General features: G+C 42.8%; 1 protein-coding gene across 1 annotated transcript in view; it reads left to right on the top strand.

The window, feature by feature from the left end:
- SORCS1 (sortilin related VPS10 domain containing receptor 1) overlaps positions 1-26,913 on the top strand; it is a 529,669-nt gene that overhangs the window by 460,887 nt on the left and 41,869 nt on the right. The window contains 4 exon segments of the mRNA XM_013983712.2: positions 14,047-14,071; positions 14,074-14,232; positions 23,352-23,485; positions 25,887-26,010. Of these exon segments, the coding sequence (XP_013839166.2) occupies positions 14,047-14,071; positions 14,074-14,232; positions 23,352-23,485; positions 25,887-26,010 (442 nt within the window).

The following is a 26,913-nucleotide window of genomic DNA, read 5'->3' as shown; positions in this document are numbered from 1 at the left end:
CTGGTCAGCTCCAACCTCTGTACATCCTCCAGGGAGAGATGCCAAGCTCTCATCTATTCATCTTTGCTCTTCTGTGTAACAAAGATCATCAGGCATCTCAAACTTGGCTGAGCGATGTGGGAACAGATTGAGGAATCTGATTCTAAGATGTGTAAATTCATGCCTTCTGGGCACAAAAAGGGGAAGAAAAATAACAAGTCAGTTCATTCCACTTGAGTGGGCAAAGCTACAACAGCAAGGATGAATCTGCTGCCTTCAGCTGTCAGATGTGGCTCCTTGATGCTCTTGTCTCCCAGTACAGAGCACCAAGCAGTAAGATTGTCCCCATAGCAGGTGGCCTTGGGGACCTCACATTTCATTATTGAATCCTATGCTAATGACTCACAGCTCTCCTTGTAGAAACAACCTTCATTTCTCTATTAATCTGGAATTTATATACATAGGCATGGCTGATACATGCGATGAGCAATGCAGGACAGAACAGCAGAGTATCTTGGAGAAGCTGGGGAGCATTGAAATTTGACATAATAATAATTCAGATATCCAGCAGTGATTGAGGACTAACTGTGGTCCAGTTTGTGAATGCTTTCATGGATTGTCTCATTTCCATCCTATAGCAGCAGTCCTCTCTGTGTAGGTATTATCATTATCATCACCTTATAGATGGTGCACCAAAGCACAGAAAGGCAGTGACTCCCCTGAGATCACACAGCTACTAGGCAGTTGAGCAAGGAGTCAAATCCAGGCTCTTTGGTATCCTGCCTTTCTACCACTTCTCTGGGCTGGGAAGAACTATTTTCTGGCAAAGAACTTCATGTAGTCCCTAAGCCTCCTTAGAAATGCTTGGCTGGAGGCCAGATCAAGGAACAAGAAGTAGAAAGAAAGTAGAAAGCCATAATTCAGTCTGGACTCTTCTGGATTTTCTGAGAATATTCATGACTTGGATTCAGCTTGTTGAAAACCAATTTAGCAAAGAGAAAGGCCATATCCTGGTGCAGGCATCTCCCTTTTTACAAAACAATGCTTTTGTTGAGTGGCTACATTGTATCTGGTGCTGTTTATTCTAAAGAATGCTGGAAAACATAACATAAGAGTACAGTACTCAAGGACTTTAACATCCATGTATCCAGAGTCCTGGGTATGAACTAGGCTATAATTATTGCTTAATTAAATCTAAAACAAAAACAAAGTCCTCTGGCATGTGCTGCTGGTAATACTTGGGGTCTCTATGTCCTCCTCAAAATTTCTGTGAGTTCACTTCTCATTTGAATTTGCTGCTCCTAAATTTACTTTGAATAGAATGTCCGACCTGCCGCCATACCTAGTGCCAATTCTTTAGTAACACCTAGGGATCTTAATGCCATGCTTCTGATGCCCCTAAAGTGGCAAGTCCTCCAGCTGCCAAAGGAACCAAGAGGTCCCTGTTACATTTTGATATGACCTGTAGTGTAGTTAAGGAGATGTGGGCAGAAGACTATCCAAGCCAGTGTAATGTTTTATCATTTGGGCACCAGAGGTCATGCTTCTGTGTCTCCCGGTTTCTTCCTAGTTCTTTGTCCTGTACACTTGTCTTCTGTCTCTGGGGCCAGATTGGGCTAGAGGTTGATGCAAACCCTCTTTTCTTTGTCCCCAGTTACTTGCACACACAAGTGCTCCATGTAGGCTCCATCTCTTAGGCATATCAACTATAGCATTAGATACCTGAGGCATCAACTCTCCCACCAGCTAGTTAGGGATGTGGGTTTATTTATCCTTCAACAAATATTTCACTGAGTTCCAATTTTATGTCATGTACTTTTCACTTATGAGTAGGCATATTTCAGTTTGTGGAAATACAAGTTTTGGGTTAGCAAGGACCTCTGCTATATCAGATTTTAAATAAAAATCTAAATACTCAAGGTAGAAAATACTAGAAAAATAGATGTTATAAAATAGAAATATTTTATAATCATTCAAAACAAAATTTACTGAATTATATTCTTTTTTTTTTTTTTTTTTTTTTTTTTTTTTTTAGGGCCGCACCTGCAGCATCTGGAAGTTCCCAGGCTAGGGGTCGAAATGGAGCCACAGCTGCCAACCTATGCCACAGCCACAGCAATGCAGGATCTGAGCCATGTCAATGACCTATACCACAGCTCACGGCAATGCAGGATCCTTAACCCACTGAGCAAAGCCAGGGATCGAACCCGCAACCTCATGGATCCAGTCGGGTTCATTAATCACTGAGCCATGAAGGGAACTCCCTGAAATATATTCTAACAATAATAATAATAATATATATATTCATTATAGACATCTATATCTATATTACTCATCTGTAATAATAATCTTCTTTTGGCATCTCCCAATAAATGATAAATATTATTAACGTAGGAATCCCATCATGCCTGGCTGCAGCTCAAGCATTACCGCTTACCATGCCCAACATATTGATAGGAACTCAGTAGATGTGTGTGACTATGGATAGGCTTCCCTAAGGAGTGTAGAGATAAAGCCTAAACTTAAAAGGAAAAGGCTCTTAAAATTTGAATAAATCCCAAACGTGTTAAAGTCTTCATCTGAAATCTAAATCCCTTCCTTTATTCTGTTCTAGTGCATGTCCTAATTGTAACATAAGAATATCAATGAAAACCATGCTAAAACCAGTGCAAATAAGAGAACTTCTTACTGACTGAAGATAATCAAAGGCTAAGTACACTGAGGCCAGCTTGTAACTTCATGTTTGATAGTACACACCTGAGCCAAAATTTTGCAGCTTAGACAAAGGCAATACATGGAACCCCTCTCTTTAAATGACATGTGAGGCTACCCTCCACATCTAGGTGACACAATGACTCCATAACACAACTCTTTCAAAATTCCACAACTTGGTCACTCAGAGAACCACATAGTTCTGTTGAAGTTGATGAAAAACTCTGTTGTGGGGAACCTATGCTGCTGCTTTGAGGGTTCTCTCCAAATATACTGCAATGGAAGAATCTTCATTAGGAGCCACAAGGCAAAGGAGCCAGTCTTGCTTCCATCCCAGATTCACTCATTTTGGCATATCCAAGAATACACACACACACACACACACACACACATTCACACCATGCATTTATGCATCAGTAATTTTTTTTATTTCTTTATATTTTTTCTACTGTACAGCATGGTGACCCAGTTACAGATACATGTATACATTCTTTTTTTTCACATTACGTGCAGCAAATACAATTTGTGCCGTATTCATCAGTGTTTTCTTAAGGACAAAGAACATGGATCCAGAAACAACCAAGAGGGAAGAGGAGGAGTCCATGCAGTTGTATTTAAGAAGCCAAATGTTTTACATGTTATGAAGACACCTGATATTTAGAAAGCCGATCGAAAGTGTTTTGCAGTCAGACCCCAGCATCCAAGCAGAGGTGGCATCTCTCTCTCTGGAGAATCACTGAAGATGGATGTCTTCTGGACCACTAATGAGCACCTAATGAGTCTGTAGACGTTCAATGCAGTAACTCAGCTTTCTAGGGAAATCCAGTGTGAGAACCTGAAGGCACAGGATGGATGGCAAAGGGCCTAATCAGTCTTAAGAACTCAACAAAACTGATTTGAAAGGCATTCATTTGAGAGGACTGCTAGGCAGAAGTGGTGTCTGCATGTTACAGAAGATAATTAAATCTGTTTTAAACAGCTGTAAGAATAAAGAGATGCAATTCACTGCATAATTTAAGACTTTTAAATTAAATCTGAGGCAAGGGACTAAAATTAAAAACTTTGATCCGTATCTCATTGTTTTAATACTTCAATTTACATACAAAGACTGGAACTTAATAAGGAAAATTCATGATTATAACTTCTGTAAGATTTAACTCCAAAATGTGAAGGCAGTGTCCTCATTAAATGGATTTCAGTAAGCTGTAATTTCACATACACTGAAAGACTTATGGCAGCATAAAAGTAACCACAGTGTTATAACACTTCATAAATATTGCTGGATGCTGCCAGCCATGAGATGGTAGAGAAGGTAACTTGATCAGTTCGTATGTGTGCGCGCATGCGTGTGTGTGACACTCATCTGTTGAAATGATAAAGGAATCTGACCTACTTTTTAAATTATAGTTGATTTATAATGTTGTGTCAATTTCTGCTGTACAGCCTAGTGTCCTAGTCATACATATGTATACATTTTTTTCTCATAATATCTTCCATTCATTGATAGATGAATGGATTAAGAAGATGTGGTACATATGTACAATGGAATACTACTCAGCCATAGAAAAGGACAACATAATGCCATTTGCAGCAACATAGATGCAACCAGAGACTCTCATACTAAGTGACCTACTTTTTTATCTGGAGAAAAAGCAGAGCTTTTAAAAATGGCACAGAGAGTTAGCAGGTAGCATTGAGTCCAAGCAGTTATCACTTTCTAAGCCAGCCCAGGTCTGACAGAGAAGGCTCAGCTGTTTTCTTCTTCCACACAAAGGAATGAGAGCTGATTTCATTGAGATTTAAGAGGCTTCCCTGTATTCTTCACACCATTCAGCTTTATTCTCTTTGACTCTAGCAAGGTGATTGAGCCACCTTATTTCCTTGCCCTGGTGGCCTGGGGTTAAAAAGGAAAGGAGGAAAGGACACAGGCAATATAGCTTGTTCTTAGCCAGGGGCCTGATGCATGAAGTTCAAGTTGGATTGGTTAACAGCTCTTTCTAAGGCTTTGCTTTTCTCTCCCCCCAATGCTGGTCCATGTGCATTGGAGTATTGCTGTTCTTTAGTGTTTCAAAGAATAGATGTTTGCAAAGACCTTCAGTCTACCTTGACAAGCAAAGAGAGATACTTGACTCATTACTGAGGGTTCTACTATGGTGAGCATCCTAAGAGCAGGGGTCATGAAACTGTAGTCTTCAGTTTGGATTTTTCAGTCTTTCATCCTGTCTGCCTCAAGCCCTCCAATACAGATGTCCACCACCCCTTGCATCAGAGCTTCACCATACCACGCAGTTCTTGCCCAGGTGTGTGACTTCCTGGGATTTCTGATTTTGCACTCTGCCCTTCATTATTACATGGCCCTCTCTCTTATCAGCTCATTCCTCCGTGTTATCCACCCTTCACATGCAATGGAATGTCTCCATCATGTGACAATAGTATTTGAATCAATTCTGCATCTTCACCTGAGAGTGGAGATTATTTCAGCGACCTGGAGGGATGTTGGAATATGTTCAGATGTCCAGTAATGCCAGTCCCAAGAAGAGCAGGATAATAAAAGTTGCAGGTTATTTGAACTAGAAATGACAACTAGGGTCATCTTCATTCTGCCCATCTGTAGGTAAAGAAATTTGAGGTCTAATTGTAAAATGCATTTCAAAGGGCATTTAACTGGGTCTTCTAAATCCCAGGTCACCACCTGCCTTCTGTAGGGCACCTCTTCCACAAATAGTACCTTTATAGACCTCTGTAAACTCATTTAGAGCAACCTAATAACTTGGAAAACTTGGAAAAGTGATGAAGTGACCTCCAGGGCAAGAAATCATATATCCATAGATGGGAGCTTATGGCTCAGATAAATCTACCTAGTGATTCTAGATTTAAAAGCTTTGAAAAGTGTTTAAAAATGTTGATGGGATAACATAAAACAGTGTAATAATTTTAGTGTTGCTGTGGTGGTGGTGTGTGTATGTATGTGTTCATGTGGATTGTCATTGGTTAGTATGGTGTGCATCAGTCCAACATATGGGTGGTGTGATATGAGCAATTTGAATTTTCTTCCAAATTTTATATATATTCTACAATTTTCTTGAATAAGTCACACAGTTTTTTTTCTTCTTTCAATAAATTTAAAATATTTCTATTACATACTTAACTAGTAGGGAGAACTTGTTATAGATTTATGAAAAGGAGTAAGGAATCTTCCTACTACTTTTTTTTAAAAAATGTAATTTTGTTCTTATTATGTACCTGAATGTTTACTTTTAGAGTGATTTTTTAAGTCATTTAAAACCATTTGTACAATGTATGTTATTTGGCAGCCCTGTAGCTTTCCTGCCAAAGCCTGCTACAGTAATTCCTGAAGCCACCACGTAGTGCTAATAGCATAGCAATGCCGTTTACACCTAAAAAGTGAATCAAGGTAGGGCTATTGAAAACCATCTCTGACTAAGCAAGGAGAAGAGGACATTTCTATATTTTGCAATTATGCCAATATCTAGATATCTTGGGGTTATATCCACAGCTCAGTTTTGAAGATGCAAAGAAACCCAGGGCATGTCTCAAACCAGACATTTAGGAAACACTCTTTCCCAGCTTGTCTGGTGGAGGCAGCCTCTGCTTTCATCAACATTGTATCACTTGCTTAGGAATAGAAGCTAGAGCATGTGCAGCTACCTTTTATCATGGACTAATGCCGTCCTGTGCCAGAAGGAGTCTGTTTTCCATTGTAAAATGGTAGGTCCAAAACAGCTTCAGCAGCTGCCTCTGGTTTGCAGCCATCTCACTCTCTGTCAAATACTCTTATCACCAGGGGCCTTCACAAATGCGCTTTGTAACTTCCTCGGGATTTTATAGAGCTGGCATATTACACTGGGCTCCTCTTACATCACTCTGATGAAGAATTTGGTCTGTGCTGACGTTTCTCTAAAGGATTTTTGTTCCTGAAGCCTACAAACACTCTCTGGTTTTGCACCTTAGTCTGTTCTTCAGCACCCACCTGGGATGAGCACAATGGAAGAGTTCGAGTGGCTTCTGTGAACCAGAAGTAATAGTGCTGAACCTAGAGTTACATAGAGCTTGGTTCAAACTCATCTTGTGACTCTAGGCAAGTGTTAACAATCTTTTAGGTCTGAGTCTTTTAGGGTTAAAGAGTCAATGAGAAACTACACAGAGAACAGCTCTTGTGGGATAGTAACTTTCAAGGAATGTTCTCTCTCTTTTCCCTTAGTGACCATCGGGGATGTTCTAGAACAATCTTAACTTTCACAATTCATGTCAGAAGTTACATGTGAGTGTTCAGTCGTATTGAATAACTGCAAAGGGGATAGTGCTTCTCTCCATGAACTCCTTTCCATCAGCTGACAAAATCTCTCCTTTGGGGACCAGAGCACATTATACTGCAGTTCCGTCTTTGCTGTTTCTTGTTGAGACCTCACCAATCTGAGTTTAAAGTCATCAGCCTGAGTAGCATGCCCTGGAGTAGGGCATACAAGGCAACGGGGGGTTATTTTTATTTCACACTCCCCACCCTGCCTACGTACCTTCAACCATAGAAGAAAAGGCTGAAATGCCTGATTTTTATTTCTGGCATTTAATGCTGCTCAGTGATAAATTTGTTCAAATATCGTTGTCAAAAGAATATTATTATTATTATTATTATTATTATTATTATTATTATTATTATTATTATTTGTCTTTCTAGGGCTGCACCTGTGGTATATAGAAGTTCCCAGGCTGGGGGTCAAAGTGGAGCTGTAGCTGCTGGCCTATGCTATAGCCACTGCAATGCCAGATCGGAGCTGTGTCTGTGAATTGTGCTGCAGCTTGCTTCCAGATCCTTAACCCACTGAGCAAGGCCAGGGATTAAACCCACATCCTCGTGGATACTAGTCAGATTCTTAACTCGCTGAGCCACAGTGGGAACGCCTCAAAAGTCATTAAAATAACAGCAGAAACCCAAGACCAAAGTTGGCTGTATCCCATTATCAGTCTGACCAGGGTCTGGGTTACCTCCTGGTTATTTCCTGTAGACTTCATCAATATTGACATGCTTTACCATAACCATAGGGTAGAATGTTGTGTTCTGCCATGTTTCTTGTGTTGTACCATTGTTGGAAATTATAGTAACTCTGGCTCAGGTTGTCAGTGTTGGAAAGTGAGACATGTGGACAAGGAGAAATCTCAACAAGGCTCTTTACTTCTGCAGAAGGGCGCAGGCACTCCAAAAAGTGTGTGCGCTGAACAAAGGACCCTCTCCTATTTATCCCTAACGCAGGTGATTTACCTGTCCCCTTCCCATTGGTCAGGTCAGGGCGCACATTCTTCTTGGTTGGCTAATATGAAACACATTGTTACTGGGAAAAGAGGGAAAGGGGAGGGGTGGGGGTCACAGGAAGGCGAAGCCAGAGCAAAATGGAGTCACCAAGATTTCCTTTGATAGAAAAGACATCATGTTACTTTCTACACCATCCTTTGCCCCTTCTTTTAAATCTGGTGAAATCTTTGTTTCTCCTCATTTACTTCTCTCTTTTAATCCTGCTCATCTTCGTCTGGCCCTCACTTCCTTCCACTCTGGAGGAGTCAAGGTTATTTTTTTACCAGTATATTTATGCTCATTCAAACCCATACAGACTTATAGTTCATATATGCATTAAAAACATTAGGGTCTATCTAGGTTTTTCAATGCCATTTTCACTGCAGGAACATCAAGGTCCCTTCCAAGACCGAGTTTCAGTGAAGCCTGAGTCAGGCTCACCCTCGAGTTTTTCGGTGACCAGCCTCTGACATGAGTCCAGTGTCTCTCTGCAGTGGGTGCCTCGTGCCTTCAGGAGTGTCTCAGAATCTCATTTCTGGATGAGGCTGTCAGTATTGAGTTACTGCAGCATTTGTTTCTCCTCTTTTCCCTGAAGCTGTTAACAGGAAATGATAGGTTCACATGCCTTTCATTCTTCAGGTTAACCTTGGCTTCGTTGTAGCCATTTGATATATTTGTTTTCCTATCACAGATGTCAGTGCCGCCCTGGAGAAACCACACATAGGTGTCTTGTGGCCTTTCTACCTTTCGTGGGCACTTCTTTTGAGCTGGTATTCTCAGTTCCATGTCTATTAGGGCACGTGACCAAGTGGCATTAGGTCTGAAGAATTTTACATGACAGTCTCGATATTTCCCAGCCTATGTTGTGTCTCAAGCATGATGGCTTATCATTTATTCACTTGAAGTCCCCACAGATTTTTCTGAGTACTAATTATGCTGCTTCACCAGAGGGAAGGCATAAGGGTGGTGCCTGGAGTTCATGACAACCCATCTTTCCACTGATAAGCAAAAATATTGTGAGAGGCAGAAATGGTCAAAGCCAGGAATAGTGTCTAATAAAAGAAAGTGAGGCTTACCTTTGTTTTCATCTTTTTTCTCACTCTGAAAGGCATTACAAGTAACTTCCAATTAAAGAAACTCAGCAAGGACTGAGCTGCATGGATATAAGTTAAACCACAGATCATCTTAAACCTTGCTCACCAGATGTGGGACTTGAGCCTTCTTGTTTAACCTGTCTGTGCCCCAGTTCTCCTGGTATATTAAATAGAAATAACATCTGACCTCACTCTCTCCCAGATGCCCTCACAGCCACATGAGATAATATATAGGAAGGCACTTTGATGCAATATTAGAATTGCACAATATTCAGAATTTATTTTTCTTAGAGTTCCCATTGTGGCTCAGTGGAAACAAATCTGACTAGCATCCATGAGGACACAGGTTCGATCCCTGGCCTTGCTCAGTGGGTCAAGGATCCGGCATTGCCATGAGCTGTGGTATAGGTCACAGACACAGCTCAGATCCCCCATTGCTATGGCTGTGGTATAGGCCAGCAGCTAAAGCTCCAATTCTGCCCCTAGCCTGGGAACCTCCATATGCTATGGGGGTGGCCCTAAAAAGACAGATTATTTTTCTTTTTTTTTAAATCAAATTTCAAAATGTATGAACAGAAAAGAATTGGCTGCAAGCACTGTGTTAGGTATGGGGGATATAGCCATTAAGGACACATCTTAGCCCTTTATACAAACTGCCCACATGTTATCCAGCAACTTGATTTCCTAGAAAAGTTAACTAACCGTGAGTGCATGTATTGTGGAAATTTTGTGATTGATCACAGTCACTAACAGTGGGTTTAGTTCTTTTGTACCTGACTTTATGGATGTGCTCTTGGCACCCAGAATCCTAAACCATCCTGGAAAACTTTCACCATGGTACCAAAGTGGAATAGGAATGGCATCAGCTTGTGCTGTAACATATTCGTTTTCCAATGAATTCAGCCCCAAGAAAACCTAATGCTCACCCATCTGAGCCAGAGGGTCTCAGCCTTCAGTGCAGCCCAGCATCAGCGGTGCACTTTCTCAGGCCACAATTGGATCCAGCATCCTCCTCAGAGACCCTGAGCCAAGAGGGGGGTGTTGAATGGTAACTGGGCATCAGCTTTTTTTCTTTTAATTTCTCCAGGAGATGTTGATATCTAAGGCTGAGATTCACTGATTTTGAAACCAATAAACTATGGGAATTAATTTTGACAGGAAAGTGAATGTAATTTCCTGTTGTACCTCATATATCAAAATCTACCATCATCTACCCTGAACTGTCCCCTAATTGGCTTCCCAGAATACTCGGCCTCCTTCCAGCACATCCCCCACATTGTAGCCAGAGTGATCTTTCTGAATTAAAAATATTATCATGCCATCTTTCCCCAAACTCCACATCAAATAGTTTCATGTTTCCAGTTGCTCTTTGGAACTATATCAGTCAGAAATTTGGCCCTCAAGTCCTAGAATGTCGTTGTCTCCCCTCCAGTCTAATTTCACACCTTCCTGCTGTGTCTGTGTCTTCAGCTTCCTTTAACTGTCCATCTGGTTCCCTCTGCCCTAATTGCCTGGACTTCTCACCTTCATCTCATTCTCTCATGTCCTTTGTTCGGTTGATCTCCTTCTTCCCTTTAGGCCTTTTCGGTTCAGAAATCACTTCTTCTGTGAAGCCTTTCTTGAAGTTCTCAGTCTGGGTTAGCTTTCCATTTCTCCACCTATTATACAAGCTTGTGACACTGTGGGCCTCTTTTTCATATCATCCCCCATAGTAACTTTTTATGTATTCGTTTGATAAACAGTGTTCTCTCTCTCTCACTAGCAGTCTTTTGGCTCACAAAAGCCCAGATCACATCTCTTTTGTTTGATTGGCTATAATTACTTAACAGCATTTTCTCCATTTAGTATCTGACATAAGATAGACATTCAGTAAATGTCTGTTGGTTGGTTGAATGAATGAATGACCAGAAAGCCTGTTATGACCGGACATGTGGTGACCTAGGACTTTGGGGCTCTTTCCTTTGCCCTGTTTTTTATTCTCTAAAAGAAGTTGGTATTCCCACCTGAGATGGTAATTGTGGCCTAAGGAAATCAGAGGCTGATGACAGGTGAACGCCTAAGTGATGCAACTCTAGCTGTGTTAGGCTTTCCAAGCACCCGGGAGCCCCCGAAAGCCAAGGTATGAGATCCAGTTGTTCTACTTGAGTGGACAAAGCTATGCCAGCAAGGATGAAATCTGCCACCTTCGGCTGTCAGTCTTGGCCCCTCCTGAGCCACATCAGGAGGCCCTCGGAACCTCTCATTGGATTGGGGGATTCCATGTTTTTGCCTACAGGTGTTCTCAGGTGTGTTGTAAACCTAATACACATATATCTATGTCTATGTCCACATCTCCATCCCTGAACCTGCCCTAATGTTCTGAAAGCCTGGCTCCTCCTCTCTAAAGGCAGTCCTGCTGTTGCACTGGTCCAAACACCGCATGGCTCCCTCCTTTTACCTGTAATGTACATAGAGAGCATTGTCAGCAGCGGAGAATGAGGAGGGCTACCAGACCAGCATGACAGACAGTAGACATCCAGACAGAACTTGGGAGGAGTTTCAGGTGATTCACAAGAAGTCTGAGCCAGGTCCGCACAGAGTGTGGGTACCAAACCGATAGAGCCAGACAAGGTAGCCTGAAGGGGTGGCAGCCAGACCTGTACCTTTCCAGTTGTGTGAGCAGCTGTTCTCTCTCAGGGGAGGCTGAAGTAGATCAGCTGATGGGTGAATCCTCCTTCTGTCTTCCTGTCTTCCCTGATGCCACTCTTTTCTTCATGAAGAGCCTTACACCTGTCCCTCGCAGTCTCTCTGAATCTCTCTCTGTCTCAGTCTCCCTCTCTGTCTCTCTTAATCTCTCTGTCTCCCTCTCTTTCAACCTCTCTCAGTCTCTCTCTCTCCCTCTCTGTCTTTCTCAATCTCTTTCTCTCTCTCTGAAACCGTTGCTTGCTTTACTCCATAGCTAACCACTGTTTACTTTCCTTGAGATGCTTGTCTAGATTTTAAGGTAGATTCTTCTTCCATGCCCAAACCTAGGATTTACTGGCAACATCTCTGTTGAGAATCCATAAAATATGGGAGGAAACTGACCAGAAGCAGAATGAGAAATTGACCTGTCTAATTTGTTTGTCCCAAAGAGAGACAAATCAGCAAGAGTGGCTGACATTTATATATATCAGTGAAGGGAATTAAGTAATTGCACAATGTCTAGGCTGGTGGGTATTTGTTTTCTGGTTTTGAATGGAGTTTCTTTTTCTCACTCTGGGGAGAACTTTTGCCCATGTCCTTACTGAGGGTTAGCAGCTGTGTGTTTCCCACAAATGCTTGGCTGGGTACAGATCAGCAGAGTAGGTCACATAGATTCATAGGATTTGAACTGTTTTTCCTTTCCCTGTGAATTAATCTTTTAAATGTCAGTGTTTTAAGCTGCCCTTTTCAAAAAATATGATACCGTATGAACCTTACTTAATCGAAAATACATTTCTAGTTCAAAGGTTTTTTTGTGTTTCCCCCCCCACTCTGAAAATGGGAAACGCTAACAAAACAAACAGACTTGGTAAAGGATGGATTATCTGTGAGGGAAGCTGGGTTTTGTTGGTTTTTCTAAGATACTTTGTTCATGGAGAATCTCAACTAATTCCACAGGCTTTTTTTTTTTTTTTTCCTTCTAGCTACCTGCAGAAATTTAGAATCACATGATTCTAGTCAAGCTTTAAATGGGCTATTGCAGGTCTTTTACGGCTGTGTTATTTTTACAGTCCTTTGTTTCGGTGTTGAATTTTACAGATGACTAATTATTCATATGATCTTTATAACAACCCCTGGAGTGAAGACGGTAAGATATTAATATTCCCATTTCAGAGATTAGGTAACTGAGACCAAAGGGAGCTTAATAACTTGCATGAAGTCATCCAGCTGGTTAATGGCACAATGAGATTCAAGCCTGGAGGAGCTGTCAGTGCTTTTCCCACTTACAATGAGTGAAATGTTAAGTCCAAGGAGATGGCTCAAATCTTGACTGCAGCTGACTTGCTATGGTAACCTTGAGCAAATGGTTAAACTTTTCTTCCCTTCAGCATCCTCATCTGTAAAATAGGCAAACATTGCCCACTCTCCTCTCCAGACTAAGGTTCTGTGAAGAATAAAATGAGAATGTTTTTATAGTATGAAATGCTGAAATATAAAAGAATTAACCATCCTTACCTTAATAATAGGGCTGAGTCCAGTGTCATATCAGATAGAAGGCAAGGTGTCTCTTGTCCTTCCAAAGTGGTTGGGGAACCAGAAGTAAAGAAGGTGATTCAGGAGTCCCCATGTGGCTCAGCAGGTTAAGAACCTGACATAGTGTCCCTGAGAAAGCAAGTTCCATCCCCGGCTTCACTCAGTGGCTTAAGGATCTGCTGTTGCCACAAGTTGCAGTGTAGCTCGCAGGTGTGGCTTGGATCTGGTGTTGCCGTGACTGTGGTATAGGCCTGCAGCTGCAGCTCTGATTCGACCCCTGGCCCAGGAACTTCCATATTCTGCAGGTGTGGCTGTAAAAAGACCAAAAAAAAAAAAAAAAAAAAAAAAAAAAGACAGCGGGTGGGGAGAAGGAGATTCAAGAGTCTGTAGCCATGTCAGGTAGGCTGAATTTTTAGAATTGTGTATATACAACTTTTATTTATGTGGTTGAGTAGACTAAAACAAATCCTTCAGAGGCATTGAGTATCAAATTGGAGCTGATAGTCAAACACTTTTCCAAACCTTGGAACTTTCGGTAGTCTATGCCCTTCAGATTTGGAGAGCATCCATCCTAGGAAATGCTTGTCTGCCAAGGAATGTCCCAGGGATTCTGTGGCACAGACAGATGTTCCCAGCTGCAGGAGGGAACTGGGGCTGCTGTCCTCCCTGAGCCCCGGACCAGGACAAGCCCCAGCCCCTGCAGCAGAAGCAGCCAGACACTGACTCCCCTTCCTCTGATGTCATTCTGTCTTTCAGGGCGACGTCCAGAGGACGCTCATCCAGTGGACTTCGGGGACGGCATCGCAGTGTCTTATGTCAACCTCAGCTCCACAGAAGATGGGATCAAGCACGTCTATCACAATGTGGGCATTTTCCGAGTGACCGTGCAGGTGGACAACAGTCTGGGGTCTGACAGCGCCGTCCTGTACTTACATGTAACTTGTATGTTATTACTGTTGTTGGTTTATGACATAGTTTAAATATCATGTCCTTTTAAATATACAATCAAAAATGTCTTATCTAGGAGAAGCTCCCTAGTTACCTTTTAGGGATAGGGGAGTGAGGAAGTGAGAGAACAAGGAGAGAGGAAATTGGGAGAAACCAGGGCGTGGTTTTGCATAATCTGGTTTGTTTCAGAATACTTCCTTTCACTGACTGCCTCTTCCAGATGCTTCTGACAGATGATACCTGTATCTGCAGCCTGAGCTGGTTGATTTGATGGATGTGTGGGTGTTTTATTTGGGGGAGGGTTAATCAGAAATATTTGAGAACAGTCCACATTAGCACAAGTAATGGAATTTTTCCCATCTGATTTTTTAATTTTTTTTCATTGAAGTATAGTTGATTTGTGTTTTGTCAATTTCTGTGGTACAGCAAAGTGACCTAGTCATACACACACACACACACACACATACACACACACATTCTTTTCCTCATATTATCTTCTGTCGTGTTCTGTCACAAGTGATTGGATATAGTTCCCTGTGTTCTACAGCAGGACCTCATTGCTTATCCATTCTAAATGTAATAGTTTGCATCTACTAACCACAAACTTCCAGTCATCCCACCCCTCCCCCTTAGCAACCACAAGTCTGTTCTCCATGTCTGTGAGTCTATTTCTGTTTTTTAAATAGGTTCCTTTGTGCTATATTTTAGATTCCACATATAAGAGATATAATATGGTATTTCTCTTTCTGACTTAGTATGAGAATCTCTAGTGATTTTTTTTCTTTCCATGTTATATCTCGCTGCCAATAATTCTTTTAGACTTGTGCTCGTAGTTTTTTTAATTATGTTTCCTAGACTTTGCTCTGTGATGATGTGGTCCTAGAAGCTGGTGTGGAGGGAAAGAGGGTAAACAACGTTCAGGAAGCTCCAATAAGAAAGACTTTTAAGACGTGTTAAAGCTTTTCCCCTGTTGTGGAATTCAGAGGCTGTTCTCCTAATGAGAAATGGTAGCTTCTATGCTATGTTTGGTAAAAATGTCTGCCATGATGCCTTTTATGGTCAGTGTGTGGTTGTTCCCAAATGGGCATAAAACGTGATTAGATTGCTGCAGAAATGGTTTACATTTGAATGAAAGTTAGCCCCTTTATATGAATGTTCAAATTCCAAGTTCTAGGCCAGAAGTATTAAGGCTGGACATTATTTCATGACTCTCGCCTATCAAAACAGATGGAGCCCAGAAAGTACCAACTAGGATCTCTTGTTAAGCTGCTGTGATCCAATGGGAGGACAAGACTATTTCAGGGTCCCCAAGAAATTGTTCCTTAGTGAGGTCTGCTCTATTAGTCATTATTTTTTGTCGTTGTTCTTATGAGGGCTCCACTTGCAGGATATGAAAGGTCTCAGGCTAGAGGTTGAATCAGAGCTGCAGCTACTGGCCTATGCTACACCCACAGCAATGCTGGGTCTGAACCATTTCTGTGACGTGTGCCACAGCTTGCAGCCACACTGGATCCTTAACCCACTGAGCGAGGCCAGGGATTGAACCCATGTCCTCATGGATACTAGTCAGGTTCATTAACTGCTGGGCCACAATGGGAACGAGTGAGTTTCTTAATCAGCTGAGCAACCGTGGGAACTCCCTCTATCAGTCATTCTTGATCCATCTCTATACCCAGGACCAAGGGGCTTCGAAGAAACACTCAGGTGCTTCTTTGGGCTGAAACAATGTTCTACAGGATCCCCAGCCAACTCCACCTCCCCCTTTTCAGTTAATGTTTGTTAAGCTCTTAGTGTGTGCCAGACTTTGTGCTAAACAAGTTCTTTATGTGTATGGTCTTCCTTTTCAAAACGGCCCTATGAAGTAAGCACTGTTAGAAACACCACAAAGGACCGTAAGGTTCAGAGAGCTTGAGTCACCCATTTGAAGCTGCAGACCTACTGTCTAGCAGAGCCAGGCCTCAGATGCAGGTCTCAGGAACCCCAGCTCCTGATCGCTGTTATTTCAGCTCCTGTGCTGGCTCAGAGTCAGAGGATCTGAGTCACCCTCAGCTTGGATTCCCCTCCATGTCTTCACACATCATGCTGCAGCAATGCGAACACTTAGGATAAAAGCCGTGTACTGACCACACAATGACAGACGTCCCAGACATGTCTCCCAGGCTCTTTCTGCTGATGCCTCCCCTCAGATGCCCAAGATAGACTTCATGGAGTTCCCTCTTCCTGAAAGATAATCCTTCCCTCTCTATCATTCTGTATGGGGGAGGAACTGATCATTTCCTAGGAGTAATCAGAAAATATTTTTAATTTGGTTGTGATTATTGTACACCTATAAATGTAATAAAATTCATGAAGTAATTAAAAAAAGAAAATATTTTATTTTATTTTATTATTTTTTTGTCTTTTTGCTATTTCTTGGGCTGCTCCCACGGCATATGGAGGTTCCCAGGCTAGGGGTCCAATCGGAGCGGTAGCCAATGGCCTACACCAGAGCCACAGCAACGCGGGATCCGAGCCCCGTCTGCGACCTACACCACAGCTCACGGCAAAAAAAAAAAAAAAAAAAAAAAAAAAAAAAAAAAAAAAACAGCCAGGCAACGCCGGATCGTAGCCCCACTGAGCAAGGGCAGGGACCGAACCCGCAACCTCATGGTTCCTAGTCGGATTCGTTAACCACTGCGCCACGACGGGAACTCCCGAAAATATTTTTAAAATGCATCACAACCCTTGATTATAAATGAAAAAACATATCACAACACAAATGACAGTATGTTTGCTGAGAATGGCTGCTTACCTCACAGCTTATTCTGCAAACCTTATTCTGTAAAGAGGGTTTCTGTTAGAGATCTACTCTCCTTAAGAATTAGAGTAGTTGCAGGAGTTCCTATTGTGGCGCAGCAGTAATGAACCCGATTAGTATCCATGAGGACACGGGTTTGGTCCCTGGCCTTGCTCAGTGGATTAAGGATCTGGCATTGCTGTGAGCTGTGGTGTAGGCCACAGAAAAGGCTCAGATCCTGCGTGGCTGTGGCTGTGACTTTGACCAGCAGCTGCAGCTCCAATTTGACCCCTAACTTAGGAACTTCCATATGCTGCTTGTGCAGCCCTAAAAGCAAAAAAAAAAAAAAAAAACGGAGAGAGAGAGAGAAATGGTGTTCTAGGTCCCATGTATGTATTAAACATCCCTGAACTCCAACTACATGTCAATACTGATTTATAGGAGTTTCCTGGTGGTTCAGTGGGTTAAGGACCTGGCATCACTGCAGTGGCTCAGCTTGCTGCTGTAGTGTAGATTCACACTCTGGCCTGGGAACTTCCACATGCTGTAGGTGTAGCCAAAAAAATTTAACTAAGTTAAAATTCAGCAGCAGCTTTTCATCTCTGTTTCTCAGAGTCTCTCATAGAGACAGCCGCAGCTCCCCCTGTCCTGGTTGCCCTGCCAGATCTCCCTCCCCCTACATACAACCATATCCCTTGATAGGAAAAAATTTCCCTATCCTAGCTTTCTTCTGGGCTGACTGAATTCTGGGGAGCAAAAAAGCACAGAGCTTGCCTCTGCCCAAGATTAAGGGTTGCTAAAGCCAAGATTTCCAAAAGAAATGAGTTGCTTTGTTCACTTGCAATTTCTTTCACCTCATTAGCCTAATTGAATGGCTTAAGCGATTTGACCTTAACCTCCATGGCAGATGATTTGTAATGGAGAGTTCTGTGTTCTGATTTTAATTTTGTCAGACTTATGGGTTAAGCAGTCAGATAAGCTGCCTCCTGTCACAGGACCCCTTTCTAAGCCTGGTCTTGGGAACAAGAATCAACTTTTTGAACTAATCATATTAAAGCAGGATTATTTTTTAAATTTTCATTAATTCCCATATGTCTAAAAGCCATGGACTAAGCCATGCCAGCAGGTTCTAATTTCTTTGCTAGGGCTTCTCTCCTGAAGGACCCATTGTGCTTTCTTCTGCATGTGAACTTCTCTGCTTATCCTTTCTCCTCTACCATGACAGGCAGCATTTGGCCCTTCTTTCAGATGGGACAAGCAAAGATTAGAAAAGTACTATGATTTGACGCTATTTTACCCTAAAAGGAAGTGACTATAAAACCATAATTGACTTACACTCTCAGTAATCTCAAATATGAAGGACAGCATGGTGGTTTTTAGTGTCACAGTTCCAGAATATAGAAGGGGAATAGATGGCTTTGTAGGAAAAACAAAAACAAGCACTGGACTGCATTGGGAGTTGTTAGGTCCAGATGCTGGCCTGAACTCCTGGCCAAGTCACTGCATTTCTCTGAAACTAATTCTTCTCCTCCATCATATGAGGAATGCACATCTTGTTTCCCAAGAGTTCCATCATTGAAAGTATGCTATGTCCCATCAGTTAGCAAAGTTTGATTTTCCATTATCACAATGCAGCTTGTACTTAGTACTTAGTTTTGTACTTAGGGGGTTCTTAGCTTGCCCAATGTGCCCTCAGCCCCTCGTCCCTTCCCCTCCCCCTACCTAGGGCTTTTCCAGAAAGCCCCCTAGCCCGTCTTGAGCACACACTTCTTCTACTCTCCAATTCAGAAAGGTGCTTTGATTCTAAATCAGAGGTTCTTAAATACTGGTTTGCAGAGGTCGTCAGAAGCAAGTGGAAATGATGTTCCTGCTGTAATGCTTGCAGGCCCGGGCAGCTCTCGGGGCAGCTGGGGGATCTGCTGCAGCCTGGCGGCCGTTGAGCATTCCTTGGGGAATGTATTCTCTCTGCTCTACTAGTTTTGCAAACTAATGAGACACGTGGTTCAGCCAGGGTTGCCTTCAGCAGGATGGGGTAGAGAATTCAGAGGATATGGAGATTTCTCCTCAGAAGGCTGACCTTTCTCAGCCATTCTTGCAGGAAAACAACAACAAAAAACCCAATGTATATTGTGCAAATTTGTAGAAGAGATGGTGGAAAAAAAAAAAAAAAGATGAGGGGAGTTTTCTGATACTTCCCAAACCTCTCTCCTCAAGTACCCCTTTACATAGAAGCCCTCTGCAGATGCCTTTCTGGCCCCATCTTAGGGTAAAGTGTGAAGTTTCTTGAAAACCTGTGTAGCTTTGAAACTAATTACATGATCAAAACCCAGGCCAGCATGTATCAGACCTGGGTTTTGCAAAGTGTGGTTAATGAGCCACCTGCCCCAGAGTTAGATGGTAGAAATGTGCTGTCCTGGGCCCCATCCCAGACCTATTAAATTAGGATGTCTGGAAGTGCAGCGTCATGATGTGTCTTGAACAGACTAGTAGTCTTCATGCACACTGAAGTTTGAGGGACTCTGTTGTAGGATCTCATCTTTACACTTTGAGTTTCTCTTATATCTTTTAGTGGATTTTTTTTAACACCTCAGACAAACTGCAATATGATACATACACAGCATTTAAATAGGTGGTCAGGAGGTTGTCAAAACAAATGCCAGAGCAGAGTGTGCATGTGCACGTCTGCGTGCGCTTGCGCGCGCTCGCGCGCACACACACACACACACACACACACACACACACACACACAGTGTGTTCGGTCACACAGACATCACTCTGCAGCACAGAGAAACCACGAGAAGGGAATCTCAATTCATACAATTTCCCCCTTTCTCTCACCACCTTGGGAAGGTTCATAAGGAGTAATGCAGCGCCACCTGCTGTCCTTTTTGTTCATTTCAGGCACTTGTCCGAAGAAGTGATTCTCGCCAGCTTATTCTGCTCACATCTGAGTGTGGCCAGCCCTCTGGGGCCCCCAGGGGCTGGAGTTTCACTTCTAAAACTCTGTGAGGGCAGATCACACCATCTTGGCAGAAAAGTGAGGCTTGAAAGATGGGCTTTGGGTATCAGGAACCAGGTATATTAAACACATAAAAAGTCAATGGACACAAGAGGATTTGGTGATCTGAAAGCTAAATTACACATATCTGTAAGAATGGATGATGTGTATACATGCAAGAAGGAACTTATACAAACATATGTACAAATACTTCAGGGTCTCCAGTGACATGCTGAGTGTCCTGAATGTCAGGTCTTCTTTCCTCAGTCTCTCCACTGAAGCTGTTTCCTGCCATTCCTTACACATGGCAAGCTACCTCCTCCTCAAAGTCTTTGCATGTGCCCTACCTTCACCCTGGAGCTTTCCCCAGAGTTATCTGGTATATTCCTGCATGGTGTTCAGGTCACTTCTTAAATGTCATTGATTCTGAGAGATTTTACTTGAATATCCTCTCAGAAATAATACTCTCACCAACCCCTGATTCTTGCATTCACTGCCTATCTCAATAATACATAATCTCCACCCAGTACCAGGTGTCCCCAGCACCTAGAATAGTGCCTGACACATGGTAGCACTCAAAAACCACTGAAGGAAGGAGTGACTATATTTCAGGAGCAAGATTCAACATGTGTTGCTAACAGGACACCCAGACATCATCCTTACTTTGATAACTGGAATTAAAAAAAAATGTTGAACTCTCCTACGTGACAGAGACCAAAATGAACCCTTTTAGAATGGACATGACATGTCTGTCAGAGCTTATCTAGCTCTTGCATTCTAATCAATTGATGTAACTCTGATTAGGGTTGTCAGGAAGAGTGTCATAGAGGAGAGGACACTGGGACTGAGAGTTGGAGATGACAGGTCCCGTGGGAGAGGTGTGTAAGCAAAGTCCTTGGGTGGAGCAGGGCAGAGCCTGCTGAACAATCCGTGTGATTAATAAGAGCAGGTGTAATGAGCAGTTCCCAGTGCCTGCAACATATTTAAGTCATCAGTAAGCAGTGACTCTTAATAACTATTTCGTTAGCATGGGTCTTATGGAGCACTTGTCAGCTGGCCCACACTTGAACTTGAACTGCTTTGGTCCACACCCTGGAGTTGAGGAAGATGACTTATGCTTTTTGTTCATCTCTGCATGGGGCATAGTAATGTCTACTTCCTAAGGTTGCTGTGAAGATTAAATGAGAATAAGAAGTTATCCCCAGAATATGTGGTACGGATCATTGCTCAGTAAACATGGCCCTTATATTATCTCATTGAATCATTCTGGCTTATGATCAACTACTTCTTATCATCTGTTTTATAAACCAGAAAATCACTTCTACTCTGTTTGCTAGTCTCCAAGACTCTGATCTATAAAGAGAGAAAAACAAGGACAACCACAGAAACATGAAATTCTATCATTTGTCCACTTATCCAGCCAATGTTCTTGTACTTGCTTTGTCTCAAGAACTGTGCACACCTTTATCTAAAAAGATAACTATGAAAGACGCTTCCCCTCTAAAAATTTATAGCCTATGTTCTCTGCCTCACAAACTGTAGATGTGTGTGTATTAGCTATTGTTATTATTATAATTAAGTAATAAGAATCTTAATTTTGAGCAAGTGAGCATGGCTTTCTAGAAAAATCACTGTCACAATCTGGAGGGTGAAAACATATGTAGTCATTACTATGCATCATATGAATATGTAATATGTATATGTGCACACACACACATATAATATGCAAGAATGAATTTACACAAACACACCTATACATATTTCAGGACCCATAAGGCCAACATGCTCTATGTCCTAAATGCCTCTGAGATCTCATCATCTTCCACTCTTTCCCCCCATTGCTCCTTTTCTTACTATTCCTCAGACATGGAGAGCCACCTCGTCGTCAGTGTCTCTGTGTGTTTGCTCTACCCTCCCCCTGGAGCAAAACTGATGGGGACACCTGGCACTTGGTCCAGCTTTTGTATTACTGAGGGAAGCAGGCACTGAATGCATAGAGCAGAAGGATGGATTAGAGTGGGGAAGGGTTGGGGGGTGGAAAATCTGTAATGGTCCAGACGAGAGGGGTGTTTAGTACATGAACCAGGGCAGGATGAGAAGGGCTCTGAGAGGTGGTTTTGAAACCAAATCAGTGGATGCAGGCAGCAAGGAGATAAGGAAGTGGGACTGACTTTCTGCTTCTGAGTTGTGCCCCTGGATAAACATGGGTGTTACTCATCAAGACTGGAAAGTGCACAAGGGGAAAAATGGTGGAATTCATAGGAACATTTGGCTGCTAATTGAGTCTGGAGTTGAGAAGATGGATCCCTAAGCATGTAGTTCATAGTCGAAGGTCAGGGTGTGGATGGTATTGCTCAGAAGTGTAGCTGGAGGGAGAAAAAGGCCAAAGAATCACATGGAATGGTCAAGTAGAAGAGGAGATGTGATTAAGGCGCATGGAAAGGCCTGAGATAAACACTTTATTCTCCACCTTGTAGAAGAAAGATTGGGTTGACAGGTGTTTGTCATGTTACCTTAAAGGAAAAGGCATTTTGTCTGGTAACAGTGACTCAAAGAGGTCAGGGGTTGAAGGATAGGACTAGTGGTTCTCTGGGAAGAGGATGTTTGTATCCTTGTGAGTTTGTACATCTGGTTAAGATTTCTGGTCTACAGGCCCCCATGGGTGGAATTATCCCCTTCTTCAGCTGAGCGTATCCTGAGAACCTGAGGCCCACCAGCAATCTCTACCCTTGATCTTGCCAACTCATGCCTGCCTTTGTCCTGTTCAAGCTTAACTCAGTACCGTGCTTACCTCACAGGTGGCTAGCTTTACATGCACTTGCACAAACACACACTCACATGCAGTCATGCACAAACACACATTTATACACACTCACATGGATCTTTAAAATCCGGTAAAGAGTAAAGAATGATTACATGTAGAGTGGTTGGGGGATTTGTACAATAACCACCCCCACTCCCCACCCAACACAAATTCTGTGAGGTTTTTATAATCTGGTTATGAAATATACCAGGGTATAACCTCTTGGAAACACTGGACATCTTCCTGTGAAATCTCACATCTTGCCTATTCCTTTAAGGACTTCATCCGTTACTTGTAGGTTTTACCACATAAATAACTCAGGTTTTAGGCCTGGAAGAAAGACTGGTAAATGGAAACTGTCGAGATAGAATTGTTTACCATATAACCTCTCCAGATTAGGGACAGCACCTAAGCCCTTAGGGAGCAGGACTGATGGTTTGGAAGCTTCCAGGACAAATATGTATCCTCTCCACAGCAGGGAAGGTGCAGCAGGGAGAGCTCTTCTCTCCATGCCTCCTCTCTCCTCTTGTCCCCAGGTCCCCTGGAGCACGTACACCTGTCTCTTCCCTTTGTCACCACGAAGAACAAAGAGGTCAATGCGACTGCCGTGCTGTGGCCCAGCCAGGTGGGCACCCTCACCTACGTGTGGTGGTACGGAAACAACACGGAGGTGGGTCACCTTCCACACGGGGTCTGGGCAGCTCCACAGAAACTGGCTGGAGCAAAAAGGGGGAAGAAATAGCTGCCGTTACTTGAGTCTGGGGCTTGTCACAGCTTCGGGTGGGCTCTGAGTATCCCAGTCATGTCATCAGTATGCCCTCGGTCTCTCTTAGCTGCACCCTCCCTCTTACCCCTGCCTTCCTCTGAGGTAGCTCTTCCCCAGGTGGGCTTTGCCTTCCTGTGGCCCTTGGCAGCAGCCTGAGCTTTATGCCCCCACAGCTCAGCAGAGAAGAAGCTGTCTTTCCCCAGAACACTAACAGAAGTCCCAGAATGGAGTCATATCAGCCAGGCCTTGATCACAGTGATGGGGGAGGAAACAGATGTGGAAGTCGGCTTCCCTATAACCACCTGATTGAAAGGAGGGAGAGTATGGACCCCGCAAGGAAAAGAGGCCAGTGGACACAGACAGACTAGAGCCACAAGTGTCTGTACAGCCTGGTCCTTCTCCCTGCCATGACCTCCTCACCATGAATCAGATGTGGCCCTTCTTCATCTCAGTTTTTTTTTTTTTTTTTTTTTTTGTTATAGCCGCACCTGCAGCATGTGGAAGTCACCAGGCTACTGGTAGAATCTGAACTCTAGCTGCAGGCCTAGCCACAGCCACAGCAACGCAGGATCCAAAAGCTTCATCTGTGACCCACACCACAGCTCATGGCAATGCTGGATCCTAAATTGAACATACATCCTCATAGAGACTATGTCCAGTTCTTAACCCCCTGAGTCACAGCGGGAACTCCCAGCTCAGCATTCAGCTATATGTTTCCCCCAAACATTCCCAGTGATCCAAAGTCAGCAGCAGTTCCAAAACCAGTAGACACCTTAAACCTCATGTCTCTGAGTCCTTCATTGTACAGATGAGAAAGATGAGGACATGCATGAATCGGCTTCCTCGCATCTCATTCGGCTGCTTCAGGCAGAGGCCAAATCCAAGGCCTTCTTGGGCCTACATGGATTTGTCTTCCTCTCATGCCAACCTGCATGCTCTGCTTCAGTTTGGAACTCAGTCCACTTGCAGAAATTGACGTTTGCTTGCAAACATTAGAAAAGGCAGTAAGGACTGAGGCCCCGAAACATCCCAAAGGACACTGGGACCAACTGCCTTGGACTGGAAACCTTTCTCCTCCAGCAGAGTTGCTTTCACTTGTGACTTTGCTCTTCCAATGCAGCACATCTTGTGTGAATACAAATCCCTTTATACCCCAGAGCTGAGTTGTGGCTTTCACTGCAGCCATGACTTTGCACCAGCCCTGGGAGGAAACCTCTCCTGACACTAGACCTGTTGTACACCTGAAGTCCAAGGAATCTCTGGCCTCTGCTGCTGCCATAAATCTGCTGAGAAGAGATGCATGTAAATCGGGTCCAAACTGGGCCTGCTACCCACAGTGGCAGAGGAGAAAGCTATGTTATTTGCCTGAAAGCTAGTACCTGAAGGTGAAAGTCCTCAAAAACTTGCTTCTATTTTTTTTTTTCCTGGATTTTAGCAGAAAACCAAATTCTCAACAGATTATGTTGAGTAGACTGCTTATGCTGGGTTTAGTCTTCCTTGTGTTATGCCAGGAGTTAAATGAATTTTGATCTTAAAATTAATTAAGGAAAGACAGGAATGAAATGTTTGTGGGGAGTGAGTCAGGGGAGGTCAGTAGACTAATAATCTTTTCCTCTAGGGCCCCAGTGTCCAATTGCATTACAGGCACTGCTCCAAATCTTTTTTCTTTTTTTTGAGTCCTCAAACCACTATCCAATTAGTACTTGTTTCCATAGCAGCTCCATCCAGGAAACTGCTGCTGGAGCCTCTCAGAGGAAGCCAGGCCACACGAGGCCTCCCCTGTCTAATGGGTGTAGTTTGAGTGTCCTTGGTCACTCCGTTCCATTGTAATTTTATATAACTAGTATACCCTGGAAATGAACAACTAGTCAATTATAATTTTTTTTTCAGTGACTACAGCTTAAATCTGAATTAATTTTAAAAAATCTCTGGTTTGGTCTGATTTTAATGTTGCCTTGGATTAAGCCATCTGCTGGATACAAGTGGATTGTCAGAAAGAGAGGTGTAGGATTCTCTGTGAAGTTTCTATTCCACCAGGAGGCCAGACCTATTGATCTCCCCAGCCCTGAATCAGGATGCTGTCAGAAAAGGGGTGTCAGATTCATAAGGAATGAGTAGCGTTTCTTGGGGTCGTGCCCCTAACAGCCCCTCTCTGGCCTGGATTTGTGATACGTGGTATGGATGCAGGTGGTCACACAGACAAGCCTCTGCTGATTTGAGGAGCTTGCTAGTGACTCAGAGCTGGTGCTGGACTCACCTGTAACTGAGCAACTTTCCCCTCACTCTGCTGCCTTGTTGGTTTTAGCCCTTGATCACCCTGGAGGGAAGCATATCGTTCAAGTTCACTTCCGAAGGGATGAACACCATCACTGTGCAAGTCTCAGCCGGGAATGCCATCCTGCAGGACACGAAAACCATCGCGGTGTATGGTGAGTGGTCCTTCTGCTGAGCGCACTATCCTTGTGTTCAGATGAGGTGGTTTGGTACCTTGGCACCGAGGGACCTCCTAGCTTATGACCTCTACCCAGAGAACAGAGGGGACTAGTGGAGAAAGAGCTGAGTCAAGTCTCATCTCCTATTTGGGGAAGATGTAGTTCACTATCAAAATTGTGGTCTCAATGTGTAGTCTCAACTCCAAAAGGGGTCATTGCTTTTGATTTTTCAAACTGGGTCTGGTGCCCATAGAGCAGCTCTCTGCTCACCTACCTTAGGAAGAGAAAAGTGAGTTTCATTATGTGTAAGGCTGATTCATCCCATTTGGTGGTTTGGTGATATATAAATAGCTAAAACCCATTATAAAAGAAAGTGGTTAATATTGAGGCTTTTTTTAAAGTTCAAGAGTCATGATCATTAAGAAGAATTTACCAGTGTTTAAATGCTCTGAAAAACTCTTCCACAAATGTGTGTATCATTAAAAAAAATTACACTATTTTTATTTTTTTAGATTTTATTGAAGTATAGTTGATTTACAGTGTTGTATTAATTTCTGCTCTACAGCAAAGTGATTCAATTATACATATATATTCTTTTACATCTTCTTTTCCACTATGGCTTATCACAGGATATTGACTATAATTCCCTGTGCTACACAGTGGGACCTTGTTGTTTGATACTCTGCTAGTTTAAAAGTGAGAGGAGAGTCATAATAAGCACAAGTCATGTATCTTCATAGACTAGATATTAGTTTGAACAAACAGCTATATGGAACAATCTTATCATCAGTTGGGGAACTTGAACATAGGGTATTACATGGAATGAAAATTTATAGTAATGCAAAGGTAGAGTCATTGATGGAAAATGAGAGATTAAAAAAAAACAGTTGCTCTCATTTT

The sequence above is a fragment of the Sus scrofa genome, chromosome 14 (assembly GCF_000003025.6).
Source record: "Sus scrofa isolate TJ Tabasco breed Duroc chromosome 14, Sscrofa11.1, whole genome shotgun sequence".
Classification (NCBI taxonomy): domain Eukaryota; kingdom Metazoa; phylum Chordata; class Mammalia; order Artiodactyla; family Suidae; genus Sus; species Sus scrofa.
The sequence above is the reverse complement of the archived record's forward strand: the minus strand, read 5'-3'. Positions and strand labels throughout refer to the sequence as shown.